The sequence below is a fragment of the Platalea leucorodia genome (assembly GCF_965183815.1).
Source record: "Platalea leucorodia genome assembly, chromosome: 4".
Classification (NCBI taxonomy): Eukaryota; Metazoa; Chordata; class Aves; order Pelecaniformes; family Threskiornithidae; genus Platalea; species Platalea leucorodia.
In genome coordinates, this window is record NC_138826.1 from 3569081 (window position 1) to 3584826 (window position 15746).

General features: G+C 40.9%; 2 protein-coding genes across 5 annotated transcripts in view; one reads left to right on the forward strand and one right to left on the reverse strand.

Annotated features, from left to right (window-relative positions):
• INSYN2A (inhibitory synaptic factor 2A) overlaps positions 1-3766 on the forward strand; it is a gene marked incomplete at both ends in the record, with an annotated part of 31626 nt that extends 27860 nt beyond the window's left edge. Inside the window, one exon of the mRNA XM_082310431.1 lies at positions 3583-3766. Within this exon, the coding sequence (XP_082166557.1) occupies positions 3583-3766 (184 nt within the window). The remainder of the gene's footprint in view (positions 1-3582) is intronic.
• DOCK1 (dedicator of cytokinesis 1) overlaps positions 1-15746 on the reverse strand; it is a 315877-nt gene that overhangs the window by 204630 nt on the left and 95501 nt on the right. For all 4 annotated transcript variants that reach the window (XM_082310428.1, XM_082310427.1, XM_082310426.1 and 1 more), the window contains 2 exons: positions 15075-15202; positions 12717-12812 (listed from right to left, as the gene is read on the reverse strand). In XM_082310428.1, coding sequence (XP_082166554.1) covers positions 12717-12812; positions 15075-15202 — 224 coding nt within the window. The remainder of the gene's footprint in view (positions 1-12716; positions 12813-15074; positions 15203-15746) is intronic.

Below are 15746 nucleotides of genomic sequence, written 5' to 3' on the forward strand. Positions count from 1 at the left end.
GCACTGATTAAGTTCATAGAGTTACCATGGGGAGGCTTAAAGAAGAGACAAAAACAAAGTTTGAAAGTGAGAAGAGCCACATGGCACAGAGAATATTTCAAGCAAAGGTCATTTTGAGAGGAAACCTATAGATACTTACGATACAAAAATAGCACTAAGCAACACAAAATCGTTCGAGCTGTGACAAGTGACAAAATCAAGTTCATGAACGCGAGAACTGGGAAGCCGGAGGAGCAGTCGGGGGAGAGTATCTGCAGCGCTCTAACAAAAACATAAAGTCGTCATACAAATATGTAACACTTGCTGAATGCGACAGTATTTCCTATGTTTGATATAAAGGCCGAAAATAAAGTCAGCTGTCGCTAATTTAGAAAGATGTGAAAAATTACAGAATAAGGGTTTTGTCTTATTGCTGCAGCACAAACAGCATACGCTAAACGTTTGCAAGCAAACAAATCGTTTGCCTGAAAGGAGCGGTTACATCAAAAAAACCTACGAAGCCAGATAAATTGATCTTGATAAATAACAATCAGTTATTCTGCAAAATTGACAGTTATAAATGCTGAAATAATACGAATGTTTTCATTCATCCTCGTGATACTCTTCAAAAGTAAAATATTTCATTTTGATGTGAATAGCTGAAAGACAGCCCGAACGGTGCTGCAAATGGTTTTATGCCGTAGAAAATGATAATAACATGGGTTTTGTCACACGGACTGGAACTAAGATGGTTTTTCTCTTGAGGTCTATCTTTAATGGAAATTGATTATGAAAAAAGTTATTCTGTTCGGCAAGTTTGGTTTTTTTTTTTTTGAAAACAATTTATCTTTTCCATCAATTTCAAGTAGCTCTTACGAGAGCTCCCCTGCAAGAATAACATGTTGAAAGAAGTAAAAATGAACTCTGCCAGTGCTAGAGCTGAAACGCCTTTTTGTTGTTTTTTTTCAAAATTTATACCGAGGAACAAAGCAACTATAACACATGCCAAATTCTGCGCAGATTCGCATGCCACTTCAAATGAGATTTAGAGAGCTCTTGGAGAAGAACCCATCTCACGCCGAGATTCTCTCGCTGTATGACTGAAAGCATTTATGTGGTGGGGCGTCCACAACCAACCGATACCCCAATCTTACCACAAAATTCATGCTGCAGTTACCTAACCGACCGCTTTTTGCTAGCTAAACTGCAAACCAGAACGTGTTATCAAGTTGAAGACAGCATCGTTCTTTCATTAAGGACGAATATTAGATTCATCAGTAGGCTTGTAGTGTGCTTATGCAGTAGTGGGGTACCTAACACAGCTGTCTCCTGCAAATTCAGGATTCCTAAGTACAGTTCTAGCGTATAGCTGAAATTTTAAAAATTATCTTCTTCAATTTGAAATGTCTTTTTACTGCTTAACAACATGGAGGTGGGGAAAAGATTTTGAATATTTGAACTCTTCGCTAGTGTATTTCTCTCCTCCACTATTAGAAAGTTTATCCGAATCACTCCAAATCACTGAAATGCTGACACTTTTGCTCAGAATGGGTTTAACAGTTAAAGCAGGCACAGATGCAAACCCAACCAAACACCAAAGTAGGCACAGCCAGATGCAAAAAAAGACCTTAGATCTTTCCAGCACTCCTTTCTAGGGCTTCCCTGGAAGTCCGTGTAGGCAGACGCTTCAGCTCTTCAAAAAAACCAAAGCACAAAATTATCCACACTTCTCTTACCATCTTTGATTCCCTCTCCTCCACCCTCAGAGGAAAATAAAATCCACCTCAATCAGCAGAAGGTATTAGATGGCATTATGTGCTCCAGCAAAGGCTGTGGCACTGGAGTCCACCAGAATTTCCCATGACTTCCATTATTCCAGCTTACTTGGAGAATTTCCTCTGAAATGACTTCAGGTGTGCAAAAGTACTGTGTGCTTGCACGCGTTCAAGGTGGGGTGCCTCTCTCCCTAAGCTAGACAGGGGTAGCAGTAACAAAACTTTAAAAAAATCTCTTTTTAGATGAGCTACACTGGGAGCACAAGGCCTGAACAAGCAGGCCTGGCGTCGCTAGTGGTTAACACCAAAGCAGCAATGGCAGAAATAACTCAGAAAACATATTTAATACTTATTAAAAGTGAACTGACATCCAGGAACAATAACCTCATATTTATGCAACGCTGAAGGAGCAGAGGTACCAGCACAGAGCCCGAGAAACCTCAGCAGCAGAGGTGAGAGGGCAGCCTCTCAAGTGCCCCAACAGATGCATACGCACACACATCTTCACCTCAGCCATTAACTGCTAGTTTTAAAATATCAAGCCAAAGGCAGGGAAGAAATAAATTAATCTCAGTGTCTAAATTCCCTTAATTTCACCCTACCTTCTACATTCATCCTTCGATGCCCAGGTGCCACATTGCAACGTAATGCGCAAGACAGGACGCGAAGACTCAGGGCAGAACTTGGCCACAGGCTGCTGCGCGAACGCAACTGAAACGGCGGAGTTTCAGGCCTAGGTTTGTTTCCGAGTATCAGACAGAATTAACCTTTTGCTGAATTTTATAAAACAAAGGAACCACATTATAAGATAAACTTGAAATGATCTGTAGCACACACCCTTGAAATAAGGGTTGTAATTTCATCTTTATTACATTTTTTAATTGCTAGCAGGATTTTGTAGCCAACACTGTTTAGAATTCAGGAGGTATATTTTAGAGCTTCGGTATATTTTTTTGAACGGAAGCTTACGTTTAAATGAGCATTTCCCTTATTTCCGTTAAATTTTAGCAGCAATGGAACAGGCAAGTACGCACTAGCTACTACTGAAACAGGTTCTTTCCACTTTACCTACAGATCTGGCCAGCTAAACAGACCCATCTACATCATCAGCTGTTTTTGTCTCAGCAGTCAGGGGCCAAATAGATTTTATGTTGTTATCCTCATTACAGGGCTAAGTTTAGACGCTGTCAGCATACGCTAAAGGGCTGCATTGTAAAAGAGTCTTTTAATTTATTTATTTTTTCCACATACGTATATGAGTATACACATACGACAGCAGTTTGGTGAAATTAATCTAACTCATGGTAAAACTTGCAAGGAACAGCTCAAGGAAAGAAACGGTAAAGAAAGGGCCGCGGCAGCCTCCTTGCTTACGGCCAACCCATCAGCTCTTCTCAGAAGCCCAAGGACGCACGTCCCCGCTGCCAGCCTCGCCTCCCGGACCGCGCCGGCAGGAGGGAGAACGGAGCCGGGAGCCCTCTGAAAGAGCATTTCTCCACAGAGATGAGGGGAAAAAGTAGTACTGCCACTTTTCAGTCACTCCACAGCACTTCTACCATAATCCTCAAGCCCCCCCTAAGCAGGAGGCAGAAGTTTGCACAATCCCATCCCTATTTCTCTTTTGCGGCATGTCCTTTTTTGACCTGTCTCTTCCCCCCCCACCTCCCCTTCAATTTTGATCAAAGAAATGTGGAGATCTGATTTAAAACATTTCTTTTGTCTTCGAATTTCATAAATTAAGCACTTGTATATTGGTGTCAGATGTTGGCTAAATTGAAATCTTTCTATCATAATTAGTAACCAGTTGCTTTTTTCTTCCCATTTTTAGCGTGGAATTGGATTTTAAACAGCAAGAAGATAAACTACAGCCAGTTTTGAGAAAACTTCATCCTATTGAGGAAACTCAGGTTGCACCTTTGCCTTATTCTCAGGAGAGCTACTCCTCCACTCCCAAGCAAAAATCCAAAACTGAATCAAAAAAGCATGGAAGATGGAAACTCTGGTTCCTTTAACCCAAGTCCATTACACGTGGAGTTCAAGGCCTTCTTTGACAAATATTTGGAGTTCTATCGATCATCTATAGCGGGATCTTCGTGGACTGATCAGTGTTACCGGCCAATGTAGTTCTGACCATTCTGGCAGCATTCAGTTCTCACCGTATGTACCAAAAAGGCCTTTGTACCTAGAAACTAATGTCCAGAAGCAAGGCGTTAGGTAATACCTTGCCAACTTTTATTTGCAGTTCACCAATGTGGGATGTAAAACCTGAATTGAAATTTGTACAAAGATGGAAAGTAAAACTATTTCCCCCCTTAGATCTGAAAGCGTCACATTCTAACCTGTTAAATTGTAGGCTGTCATCCTGTACACAGCTAAATATCACTATTGTTTTAAAGCCTTTTGGGGGTTTGGTTTATTGTCTTTAAACAACAACGAGGGTTAAAAAAAAAAAGCAAGCAAGCCTTATGTTTGCAATGGTCTTCAGTTTTACAAATCCATGTTGATCGGGGAGTGCAGTTTTCAGCACATATATCCTGGACAAAGCACAATTTTTCATGTGGTCCAAGACCAAGAATAATCTCTAAGATGTGACTATATGTATATTTGCCTTCATGCGATGTAGACTTCAACCAAGCTGTCACATTTCGACAACGCACCATCATTTCTAATTTAGCTATGTCCTCAGCACCAGAGGAACAAGCGTGCTGCTCATCTCCAACGGGTGAGCGGCTAGAAACCTCCCAAAGTCAGGACAAGCCTTTCACCACACCAGGCTGACAGGGGCAAGGCTACGGGACAATCATCTGTCCTAGATCTCACTTTCAGTCTTTTGGTACCCAAAAGGTCTAAATGCCACATCCTGGCACAGGAAAAAAAAAAAAACAAACAACCCCACAAACAGAACAAAAGCTCTACGGATTGTTGGCATTTGCCGTAATTTAATATCTTTTTGTAACGCGGTCTTTGGAAAACCTCTACACTATTGCAGAAGGCATCAGAAAATTTATAGTATGCATTATGCTTTGAAACCTGTTTGGAAGGAGCAGTAATTTTAAATGCTATTTATTTACTAAGCTTCTCAGATGAGTTTCCCAGCATACTATAATTTGTATCTCAATCTCTTAATTGTACGTGCTGACCAACACACTTAGGGGAGAGAAGTGAATCAATTTTTCCCCCCTTTTTTTTTTTTAAATGACACTTAAAATTTTGCTCTGAGTTATAAACTGCAACTTTTTCCTTTAAGTTTTTGCTGCTGTCATGAAACTTCCATCTAGAATGGAGTTTACAGAAAAAATTTCTCATGCTAGAAGTGACCAGGGAGTGGGAATCTTGTCTTTTGGGTTTTGGTTTTGTTTTTATTTTTTTTTTTAAGGATTTAAGATAATTTGAGTCATACAGTGTCACGTGACAAACTGCTTTACTAAGAAGTGGGTTTGAAATCGCATACCCTACAATACCAATGAGATACAAATTCTTCAGCCTTTAGGTGGAAGAGAGGTGATCGTTACCAGAGGAGTTTGCACACACTAGAAAATTTGAAGTGTTTTCATTTACACTATTTTTCCTCTTAGCTCAGCATCAAATCCACCACTGCAGGAAAACTTGAGGAAAATAATTTGTTTTTCCCCCCCCCAAAGCAAAGAGCAAGAAAAGGAAGTTAAAATGGGAACAGAAATGCAGATGTCTGTGTCCACCTCAAAATTCATGCTTTAATGAAAAAAAAAAAAAAAAAAAGCAAGTCACCTCTGCAGTAAACCTTCAAGAGGGCTACGAGTTCTTGTACGTACGGAAACGATATCCTGAAATAGTTTTGTGAAAGCTGAAGGGTTAGAAAAGGCGATCCTGCGGAGCAGGGAGGAAGTGCAATTGTTTCACGGGGAAATAATGCGTTTCGTGGATTTTATACCGTTTTTAATTGAAAATATAAAACTGTTTACAAGACAGCCCACCCTACATGTTTTACAAACCCAAGTATTTCCAAACAAGAAAATATATATTTTTTTCCTGAGCAGAAAGAAATATCAAATACAGATATAACAAGAAAATACAACACTATTCAGCATTATTTTAAAATAGTGTTAATAATTAATGAACTCATCCATGCTAACATGCCTAGTGTTTGGGTTTGGTTTTGGTTTTTTAAAAGAAATTAAATCAAGCGTCTCTCAATGGCAATCAGTTGCGAATCGGTGGTGGCACCGAACCAGTAGCTTTTCCCACAAACCTATTCTAAACGTTCTTGTGTGCAGGGACTCTGACACAAAGCTGAACCGTTTTTACGTCTGGTTACCGACTCCGAGAGAGACCACAATTCTGTAATCATTTAAAACGATAGAGGAAAATTCACTGGGGAAGCGTATAAGAGCTAAAAGTGGAAGTTCTCACGGCGTGTTCTGTACATGTCCAGGCTATTTTCTTAAGGAGTTGCAAATTTTTAATTTTTTACATTTTTTTAAAACTGGAAAAGCTAACATACATATAGTCTTGCTTAAAATTACATATCGTGTTATATCATACCATACAATGTAATTTGTAATAAAATGTTTTTGCAAGTGTGTAAAATGTATCATATTGTATTACATTTAGAATCACTCAGGCTCAGGTTAGATAGACACTGAGAGAAACACCTAATTCTTTAGAGCTTTTAGTTAAATGTGACTGACAAAGCTATTCTCACCCTAATGTAGAAGATCTTATAAAATGCAGGGGTCGTAACAAAGAAAACGCATTTTTACGTTCCGCGTGGCACACACTGTAGCTTTGCTGAATTCACCGACGATGCCATGCACTTCCATACACTAATTTGCTCTACGCACTTCTCCCATATCATGCTTAAAAATACTTTTTAGTCAATAAATACTGCAGTGATTTTCTATTACTTGCTATTTTCTGAGTCCGTATAATTTCCATTAGGCAACAGCTACATTCTTTGTTTGAGAACTATTAGGAAACACTATTCATGTGAGTATCACTTGTTTTCTTAAAGAAAAAAAGTCACTGTAAAAATAGTTTAAAAATCAGGATAAACTGAAAAAAAAATCATGATTAAAACTGAAAAATCCTACCATCGGTACAAAGTGTTTGCTTTTTCTTGCTTAAGATGCAAAACCACGTCTATGCCTTTAATTTCACTGTGCTTTAAAGGTTAATCACTTTTTCAAAATCCAGTAGGTTCACTTTTCATGAACACTTCCAAATCAAGTACGCTGTTAGATTATACCACTTCTTTAGCACCCGTATAATAGCACGCATTATGTATTACTACCGAATTTGTTAACTGGATTGCCACTAAAAATTATACCTGCCATACTGACACAGTTCTGTTCTAGCAGAACGCAAGGGACTGCATGAAACAATTTTTAGAATTATTTCAGCATCCATAAAATACAACTGTGGCTTATTAAAATAACTGGAGAGCTAGAAGTTTGCTGTCTGTTTAGGTGAACGCAGTTTGTTCCAGTAGCCCTTGGTAGGGCACGCTCCACACCCATTCGCTGCATCGGCGATACTGCGATTTACAGCGTAAAAAAGCTCAGTATTAGCGATGGAACAAAATCATGACCGTCATTGAAATACCACTTCAGCTTTTCGGAAATTAGCTTGCAAGACATAATTTCAAATGTTTTTTAAAGATCAGAAAACATGCAATTCAATAAAACAACGTATAATTTATGTCATGAAGCTGGTGAAGACGACGAAGCTTTCTCCCCAACATGGTGTAACCCTAAACTTGGGAGACTTTAAGAAACAGAAAAGCAATTTACACCTGGCTTCAACTCCTAAATAACGTTAGCGCCAGAACTGTCTCCTGTGACCCTCAATAACTCTCATTTTAGACTCGTAGTTTACTGCCTTCCAGAAAGACGTCCTGCCTTGAAGACGCCAAGAGATGGAGAATCCACCACTGCCTTTGAGCGTTCCCTGCCCGCGCCGCGCTCTGCTTTACACCCCTCACGCCGCGGTGCCGTCACCGGCTCCTCCTCTGCCCTTGGATGGGCGTCATCTTCACCTACAGAGACTCTCCTTCACTATCGCCCAGCGGCACCTCTAAATCTTCTATTGACCGCAAGTGGCTTTCACATCTCGCACCACAAATCACTTACTTTCTCTACTTTCTGATGATTTCTGCAGCGTTTCTGTTTTGGTTTCACCACATCCTTGTTTTCAAGTGTAGAAGGGGGGGAAGAAAGCGATGTGGGAAACGCTCTACTTATCAGCAAAGTCATGAAGTCCTCTCCTGTCCACTGCTTCCTAGCCACACATTCCAGGAGAACCTAAACCAGCATTTTTTCCCCGGTCACAGCAGGTGTTCACACAGACTTTGTTCACCATCCACCACTACGTGTTTTTCCGGACGACTGCTCTTAAGGACAGAGTCTCTCGGGAGTAGAGCCACTTGCTACGCTCTTTGCTCTTACCTCTATGAGCTAGACTTCTTTCTGTATCAAACTGGAATTTGATTTGTTCCATCATATAAAGGACCCGAGATTGCCTGTTTCACAGACAATGATCATACAGTTGCACAAATCTGCCAGCTGAAGCATCTTCCAAAAATTGCACACACAGCGATCCAAAACCCCCATCTGGATGTCCTTTCTGAAATTAAAGAGTTCAGCAACTAGCTTGTTTTGCTTGGCTTTGTAAATGAAAAACATACCAAGCTGCCGACCGCAAGGAAGTAGGGAGTAGTCACGATACACGTGGGACCTACCATCGTGGCCGGACAACTCTGATTTACCGAAGGAGGCCAATGTGCTGACTCGCATGGAACGCAACATTCTTCACAAGTTACGCGGCAAAGAAAGAGAGGGTTGAAAACGATCCTCCAAAAAAGAGACTCAGTGAAGCATGCTCAATTTACTTATTTTCAGGCAACACGTTCTTCAGTAGGAGAGACGTTGTGATCTGGTTACAGGTGACTTCTTGCTGCGCCATAAGCCGGAGTAGCTGTAGGCACGAGCAAAGTAGCCCAAAGCAGCCAACTTCTGCGAGCAGCAACGAACCCCGACCTTGCATCGGACAACTCGGCACCCACGGGCTGCATCTACTTCTTCCCTTCACTACAGCAACACGCGCAGAACCCGCTGCTCAGTCAGCAAACGCATCAAGTGGAAATCCCCAGTCAGGCTTCCAGAGGAAAAAGTAGCCAAAAATAACGAGTATTAAAATGGTGACAAGATTTTTTTTCTTTCATGTTAAAAAACCATTTGATGCAGCAGGCTGGAAACTAATGCTAATTTCCACGTGTATAAGTTCACTGCTTTCACTGAAACGACCTGTGCAAGTGGCCAGGCTGTGCTTAATCTTAGTTAATACAGACACTGGCGAAACTCAGGGTTTGGGGTTTTTTAACAAGTTCTGAAAGTTAGAAGAGAGTGTGCAGTATCACAAATGTTAACTCAAATTCTTCTTGTTACCAACTTCTACTAAAATTATGGTCAAATCAGATTTTATCCTACTAAAATTATGGTCAAATCAGATTTTATCCTACTAAAATTATGGTCAAATCAGATTTTAATCTATCACTTATGCTCTGTTTTGTTTATTGTCTAGTTTTTCTTCTTACAACTGGTCTATCTTATTTCAAGATAATTCGCTTTTGAAGGTATATGATAAAAATAGCTTATGATTTTTATCTAGAAACTCACACAAGGAAAAATTCAAAAAAGATGTGCAAATTCAAAAGAGACTATTGGAGAATCTTTCCAGTCTGTTCAACACTGTAGAAAAGGCACCTCCTGTAATTAAACACGGTTAACTGGCAATTTAAGGTTTAACAGAGAGACACTTTGTCCCAGATGTGACATACAGCCTTGAAGAATACGGAAACCTTTAAAAGGTCGTACCCAGTACCTCCCATTTTCAGACTGGGATAGGGTAGGCATCAGGTAAGAGTGACCAACATCCCTTCTGCTGTCCTGGATGAAGGGGGAATGTTGGGAACACAGGGAAGCAAACGGATTCGGGCAGGTTCCTGTGCGGGTACCGCCATCGCTGCAGGCTGCTCCCTGGCCTGACGCTGACGGTCGGGGTTTTGCTCAGGCAGGCACAGACCCACCCATCTTTCGTCAACGTTTTTCCAAAGGAAACTGACCCGGTAACAGTCGTTCAGAATCAGATATACAGAACCCTATCCGTAGGCTGTAACGTAAAGAAAGTCATTTTAATTATTTACGATATCTTTAATAGCCTCTTAATTGCATATCCTGAAACAGTAAATTCAGTGCCTTATGTTCCCGTTACATTAGCACAGCTAGCAACCTCATCTTCTATTCAAGGTTTTTGCCCACTAATGTAAAATGACATTATATTTAAGCGCTCCACTTCCACCACCTCTGTTCAAGATAACTGCATTTTCACTCGATCGCTTATGGTCTTTACAACCCTCTGCTGATCAGATAAAACTCCGGCCTCTCAGAAACACCAACTCGCACTGACCAATGCCATGGTCAAAACCAACGTGAGCGTAAGTCACGCAAGCCTCAAACTCAGAAGGGCATACAGAGAATGTTATTAAAATATTAATTGGAACAATTTCTACAAAGCAATTGTCTTTGATGTTTACCCCTACAGATCCCAAAGTTCACGCAACCTAAATGCCACGGTCATTCCGCAGCGCTTAAAACAGAGGTTTATAAGGAATGTGAAACTAAAGAAACCCGATGGACACTGCGAGGGGATTGTGAATCTGTGTTTCTGTATGAACAAGTCTTGTCTCGGACGAGGAGGACCGCGTCTTCCATCCGTCTGAGCTATTCAAAGCAGGATCCTCAGAGGAATGCTTCCAGAATAAAGCTAACAGCTGATAACTCTTACCGTATATATAGTTCACGTCTACAGGACAATGTGCCAATTTCTCAGTATTTTTGATACAAGGTCTTTTTTTATATTTAAAGTGTATTATGCAACATAAGGTTTTGGATGAAGATGACACAGCTAAGTATTTCTTCAAGGTAAAAACATGCCAGCTTTAGCACGCCAATATAGCTATCTTTATATAAGAAACAAACTGCTACGTCCTGTATTTTACTTCTTTTGAAAAAGTTATCGTTACTTGAACTACGCCTCTCTAAGATCTTTTCTTTTTAAAATTCCTTCCTTCTGCTCATCCTGCATGGTTAATTCTCTAATACAAGTTCCAGGTAAAACCACGCTAGTATCGACAAAAGAGAAGTTAATACGTAATTTCTACCGATTCTGACCCAAGAGGGCTCAGGTTATGCTTCCTCATTATCGCTCGTGTTTTGCTCTTCCTACTTTGCTGACGCCACAAAAATGAATTGCTACTGCTTGATCACAGCAGGATCCGTTCAGCAACAGACTGAGTTTTAAGAGAGGAGTAAGTACTCCTCAAAAACACCCGGGCCTATTACTACTCATTCCATAATTACAGAGCGTGCGGATAGAGGGATTTCAAGCTGTACTCATGACCACCACGGATATTTTTAATACAACTGTACTTAGTTAAAATATATACAGGAGAAGTTTTCCAATATAATTTGGTAAATGCAAAAGGAATAATTAACATTTTAAAATATCATCTAAATCATGTTCATCAAAACAATAATTAATTCACATCCTAACCGCAACTGAAGACGTCTCCTCTACGTATGTCTTCCAAGACTACACCTGCACAACTGGGGGAAGAAGTAAAGTTTTCTACCCTTGTACAGAAGGATATTAAGATATCTATTCTGCATATTATTAATAATCTCTGAGGTAACACACAAAGAAACAACAACATATAAACCTTTGGTCTCCCTTCCGCTGGTACTGCATCCCAGCATTATAATATTCTGTAAGAATGATCTCTACTTAGAACCGTTTCTTGCTCCGACAATGGGGCTGGTGATCCATTATCACTTTCTTACGACAAAAACTACTATTGCAAATCGAGGTGATAAAAGTGGAAGACAAAAGAAAGTTAGTGGATGACGCACTCAAGGCAAAACGAAAATTGTAGTATGTTTGCAGGCACAAGCACCACCGTACGCCAAGTAAACGGCACAGCCGTAGATAAGAAGACGTGCTGAGGACGGAGAGCCTTGTCGGAAGAAGTCAGATATCACTGTGTGCCATTACACAGAGAAAGAAAAGCAGAAAAGAAAAGGGAGATCAAAAAAAAGAAAGTGCCAATGGACTCGGATATATCTGACTAACAAAGAAGCCCCTTTTAAGAAAGAAATCGGTACATCGAACCCAACTGAACCAAATTAACGTAGACAGAAGGACAGCTACTCAAGACAGATGAGAAACGTGGTCCACTGTGACCAGTTTCCTATGTATCAGTTGCCAGACGCAGACACCTAAGGGAGAATATAAGGTAAAGGCAAACACACAGCGAGGCTCCCAAAACCACACCAAGATCTGTCCCCATTTTAGGTATCAATAGGCCTCGCTATTTTATTTAGACCAGCATTAATGATACAGTTGAAAAATTCAAATGTCAGGCTTTAAGATCACAGTGCTATGCCACCGAAGTGGAACATGGTAGCTTGCAGCTACTGCATCGGTCCTTCCTCTAGGTTTTCAAAACGTAATAATCTGGGGCTCTGTTCTTCAATCATTCAAATACTGCCGTTCCCGTGGTTCTCTCAGCTGTAGTCAAAACAGGCAAGTAAACGCTTGTAGAGTCAAATGATGGCTAATGTAGTAACAGACGTGCAAGTCTCATTTCCACACTTTTCAGCTGGCTAATTACAACTAGTACATTATTTTGGTTAACACAGACATCTAAAATCTGGCTAATCACCTGGCCGCTGATATTTTTTAAGTATTTTTTCTCTCCCTGTGTAAACAACAGAAAAAATTACAAACCAATGTTTTACAGCTTACTGAAGACAAAGACAGTTAGAGAAGGTTTTGATTGCTTCGGGTCACCTGGGATTTAAATCCTATTACAGTCAGGTTCAAAAAGATGTGACAGAGGTATTTAAGTTTACATCAAGAGACACTTACAATGAGCTCCGAATCACGTCCCATGGAAATGACTGTTCTGTTTACTGTCCTCAATAGCTTTTCCATGATTATCTGGACATGTCGTTGTGTTGGCCCCTAAGGAAAAAGAATAAATTAGTGGTAACTAGATATAACAGACACCAATACAATTGAACTATTTACGTTTGCCTTGAAGTCCACCTGTCTGGTGAAAGTTAAATAAAACATCACTCACTGCTGTTGATCAAAAGCAGAAAATTAGTCTCCCGTTTTAACAAACACCGTGCAAAGTCTATTTAATTAATACATGTTGCTGATAAATTAACATGTTCGGTTACAATTATTTAAATGAAAAGCAAGTCCCTGGAAATAACTAAAGCCTATGACATTTAGTTACTCATCATTTTATTTTCCTAAGTCATTTTTCCAACATCAAAAGCCCACTGGCGTTACCAAATCTGGGGGCTATTCTGCAACAGCTCAATTAAAATAAACAGAAAAGCAAAGCGAAACTTTGGTTGAGGAGCTTTAACTTCAGTCGATCGTTTCAAATTAATATTTCTGTATTAGAAGCAATCTGCCACTATTTTTGAAAGAGTTGAAAATGAACTATTTAGTGCAACTGGCTTTTAAGAACAAGTTCGGAAACCTCATGCAGAACAATGCCCGTAGGAACTGAGGCCAAACACACATGACAAGGAGAAAGAGATGAGCTTTGCTCCCGTCTTTTACTTTCTAAACAGGCTTCTTCATAGTGTTCATTAGTCTGAAGGAGAAGACTTCAAAAGGGGCCTGCGAGATGGAAAGGGGAAACAACTCTAGAGCCAACATTTGTAAGCGTTTTCCCAGATAACTGTCTAAATAAAGCAGCATCTTTGTGTTGTTACTTGACCACCAAACAAACATTCCGATGAATCACTTTCTTTCTTGCCCTTGCATCCAATAAATAACCCACATCTTATCATTGGATTATGCTTAATTACCAACGGCAGACTTGCATATACAAAAAATGCATTTCGCATTTGAAGAACAAGCCATCCTCAGTACATCTATACACAGCTGCTGCTCCAGCGTAGACTGTTCTTCCTGCTGCTGACAGATCTGTCTTTGGGATAAACCTTACAGTTCTGGTACCAAGAGCATCTGCAGGGAAGAACGCATCTCAGCACCCTGCTCCTCTCCACCCTTCAGCTCTCCCTGCTTTCTCTCCTATGAGTTCTCCCCAAGACTTTCCTCCTCTCTGCACCCCCAGCACTTGTGCTGCTCCTGCCCGTTTCCAATTTTACTTCACGTCGCCCCTCACTCACAGTGTTTCCTTCCTTTCCCTGTCCCCGCCTCCATCCCCCTGCTCCACTGGCAAATTCCTTCTTAAAAATAACCCACTCTGAAGCAGTCACACAGAACTACTTTAAGAAAGAAACAAAATCAGAACGAGCCCAAAAAACAGTCAAATAAGATGCTAGATACGATGTGAGCAGCTGACGCCTCAGGTCCTTTCCAACTAAATTAGTGTACGATTCTGCCCAGGCTGAAGGTTCGGGCAGCGGCCTCATCAGCCCAGACTTCTTTAGGAGAGCATCAAATCAGTGCAGCTCTCCGGCAAAGCACCAATATTTGCATATTGGCGTCAAGTCAAGAGAAGACAAAAAAGGGACTATTATGCAAGCTGCACATCTGCATACCAGCCCAGGGCACTGCACAGGTTCTCATGCGCTTACATTCTGAATGGATAAGACAACTACGCTCGTTATAATATAAATGCAGAAGCTACCACTTTCCAATTCAGATTCTGTCTTACTGGGGTGGAGAATTCTACTAGCTAACTTCAAATGGCACTTCAAAAAGCTAAACAAGTTTGCTGTGTCGACAAAAGTATACGTTCTCATACCTATATGTATATGTGCGTGTGTATACACACACACACACACTCTGCTTCAGGCTGGCCTAGCAGGCCAGTATCAATACAACTCAAACATGCATTTCCCAAAATGCTCATGGGGGGGGGGGGGGGGGGGGGAACAAACAACCAAACAAAACAAGCAAAACCATTTCCCATCTGGCAGAGGCTAGACACCATGTAAGAGAAAGGCTGAACTCCTAAGATTACCTATTTACTCCTATCTAACCAACGCCTGGAAAAGCGTTACTGGGTAACAGCGCTGCATTGGATGTGCCTCAGAAACAGTAAGAAACATCCTGAGATGTCACACAACACATCCTCATCACTGCATACCTAAACAGGAGACTTAAAAGAGACTGGAGGGGGGAGGCGGAGAAAAGAAAAGAAAATCTAAGCCATCAGGAGTTACCTGCTTAATTCATTCTACTAAGATCCATTTCTTTTAAGTGCTAATCATCACAGAACCGTACGATACTAACCACGTCTTTCTTGTAAAGCACTTCCAAGATGTTACTCAGCAACTGGCAACAAGCCTCCAAATCTTCTTGTCTTTCCAAGTGATACTTCAGCTGATCTGTCATTGTTGGCAGCAAGATTTCCCTGCAGTCTGCACACAAAACACAAGGTTACACACACAGCTTTAAATAACTTCATAGCACTGCCTAAATAGCCAATCTGCTTCAGTGCTTACATAAGATAAAAAAAAAAATGCAGGAAAAAGAAGGTAACTTCCAGATTTCCAGTCACCTGCTTTTCAACCGAAACCATAAAAACCTGAAAAAGTTACAAGCAAGCGGAAAGGAAGACCTGAGGGTAAGGATGCTCGGGACAAGCACCACCCTCCCCACCCGCGCTGCCACCAGCCCCAGCTCAGCAAAGTACTTGAGGGGTCTCACGGATGTTTTAGGCCTCTGCTTAAAAACATTGATTAACTGGACCTATCCAGCGCCATCACGCAGCATGACACAAAGCACTACATACAAGCTTGGCTTTACGCTTGCTCAGCTGGTTGCGTGTTGGCAAGGTGTATTAAACTCCCTTTACCTTACCTGTACTGGTTACCAATGAGGCATAGCCTAACTGCACAAATGAGATTCACTGAGATGCATGACGCTATTCAGATTAATACGCAGCTGCGTGACATGGTTTTT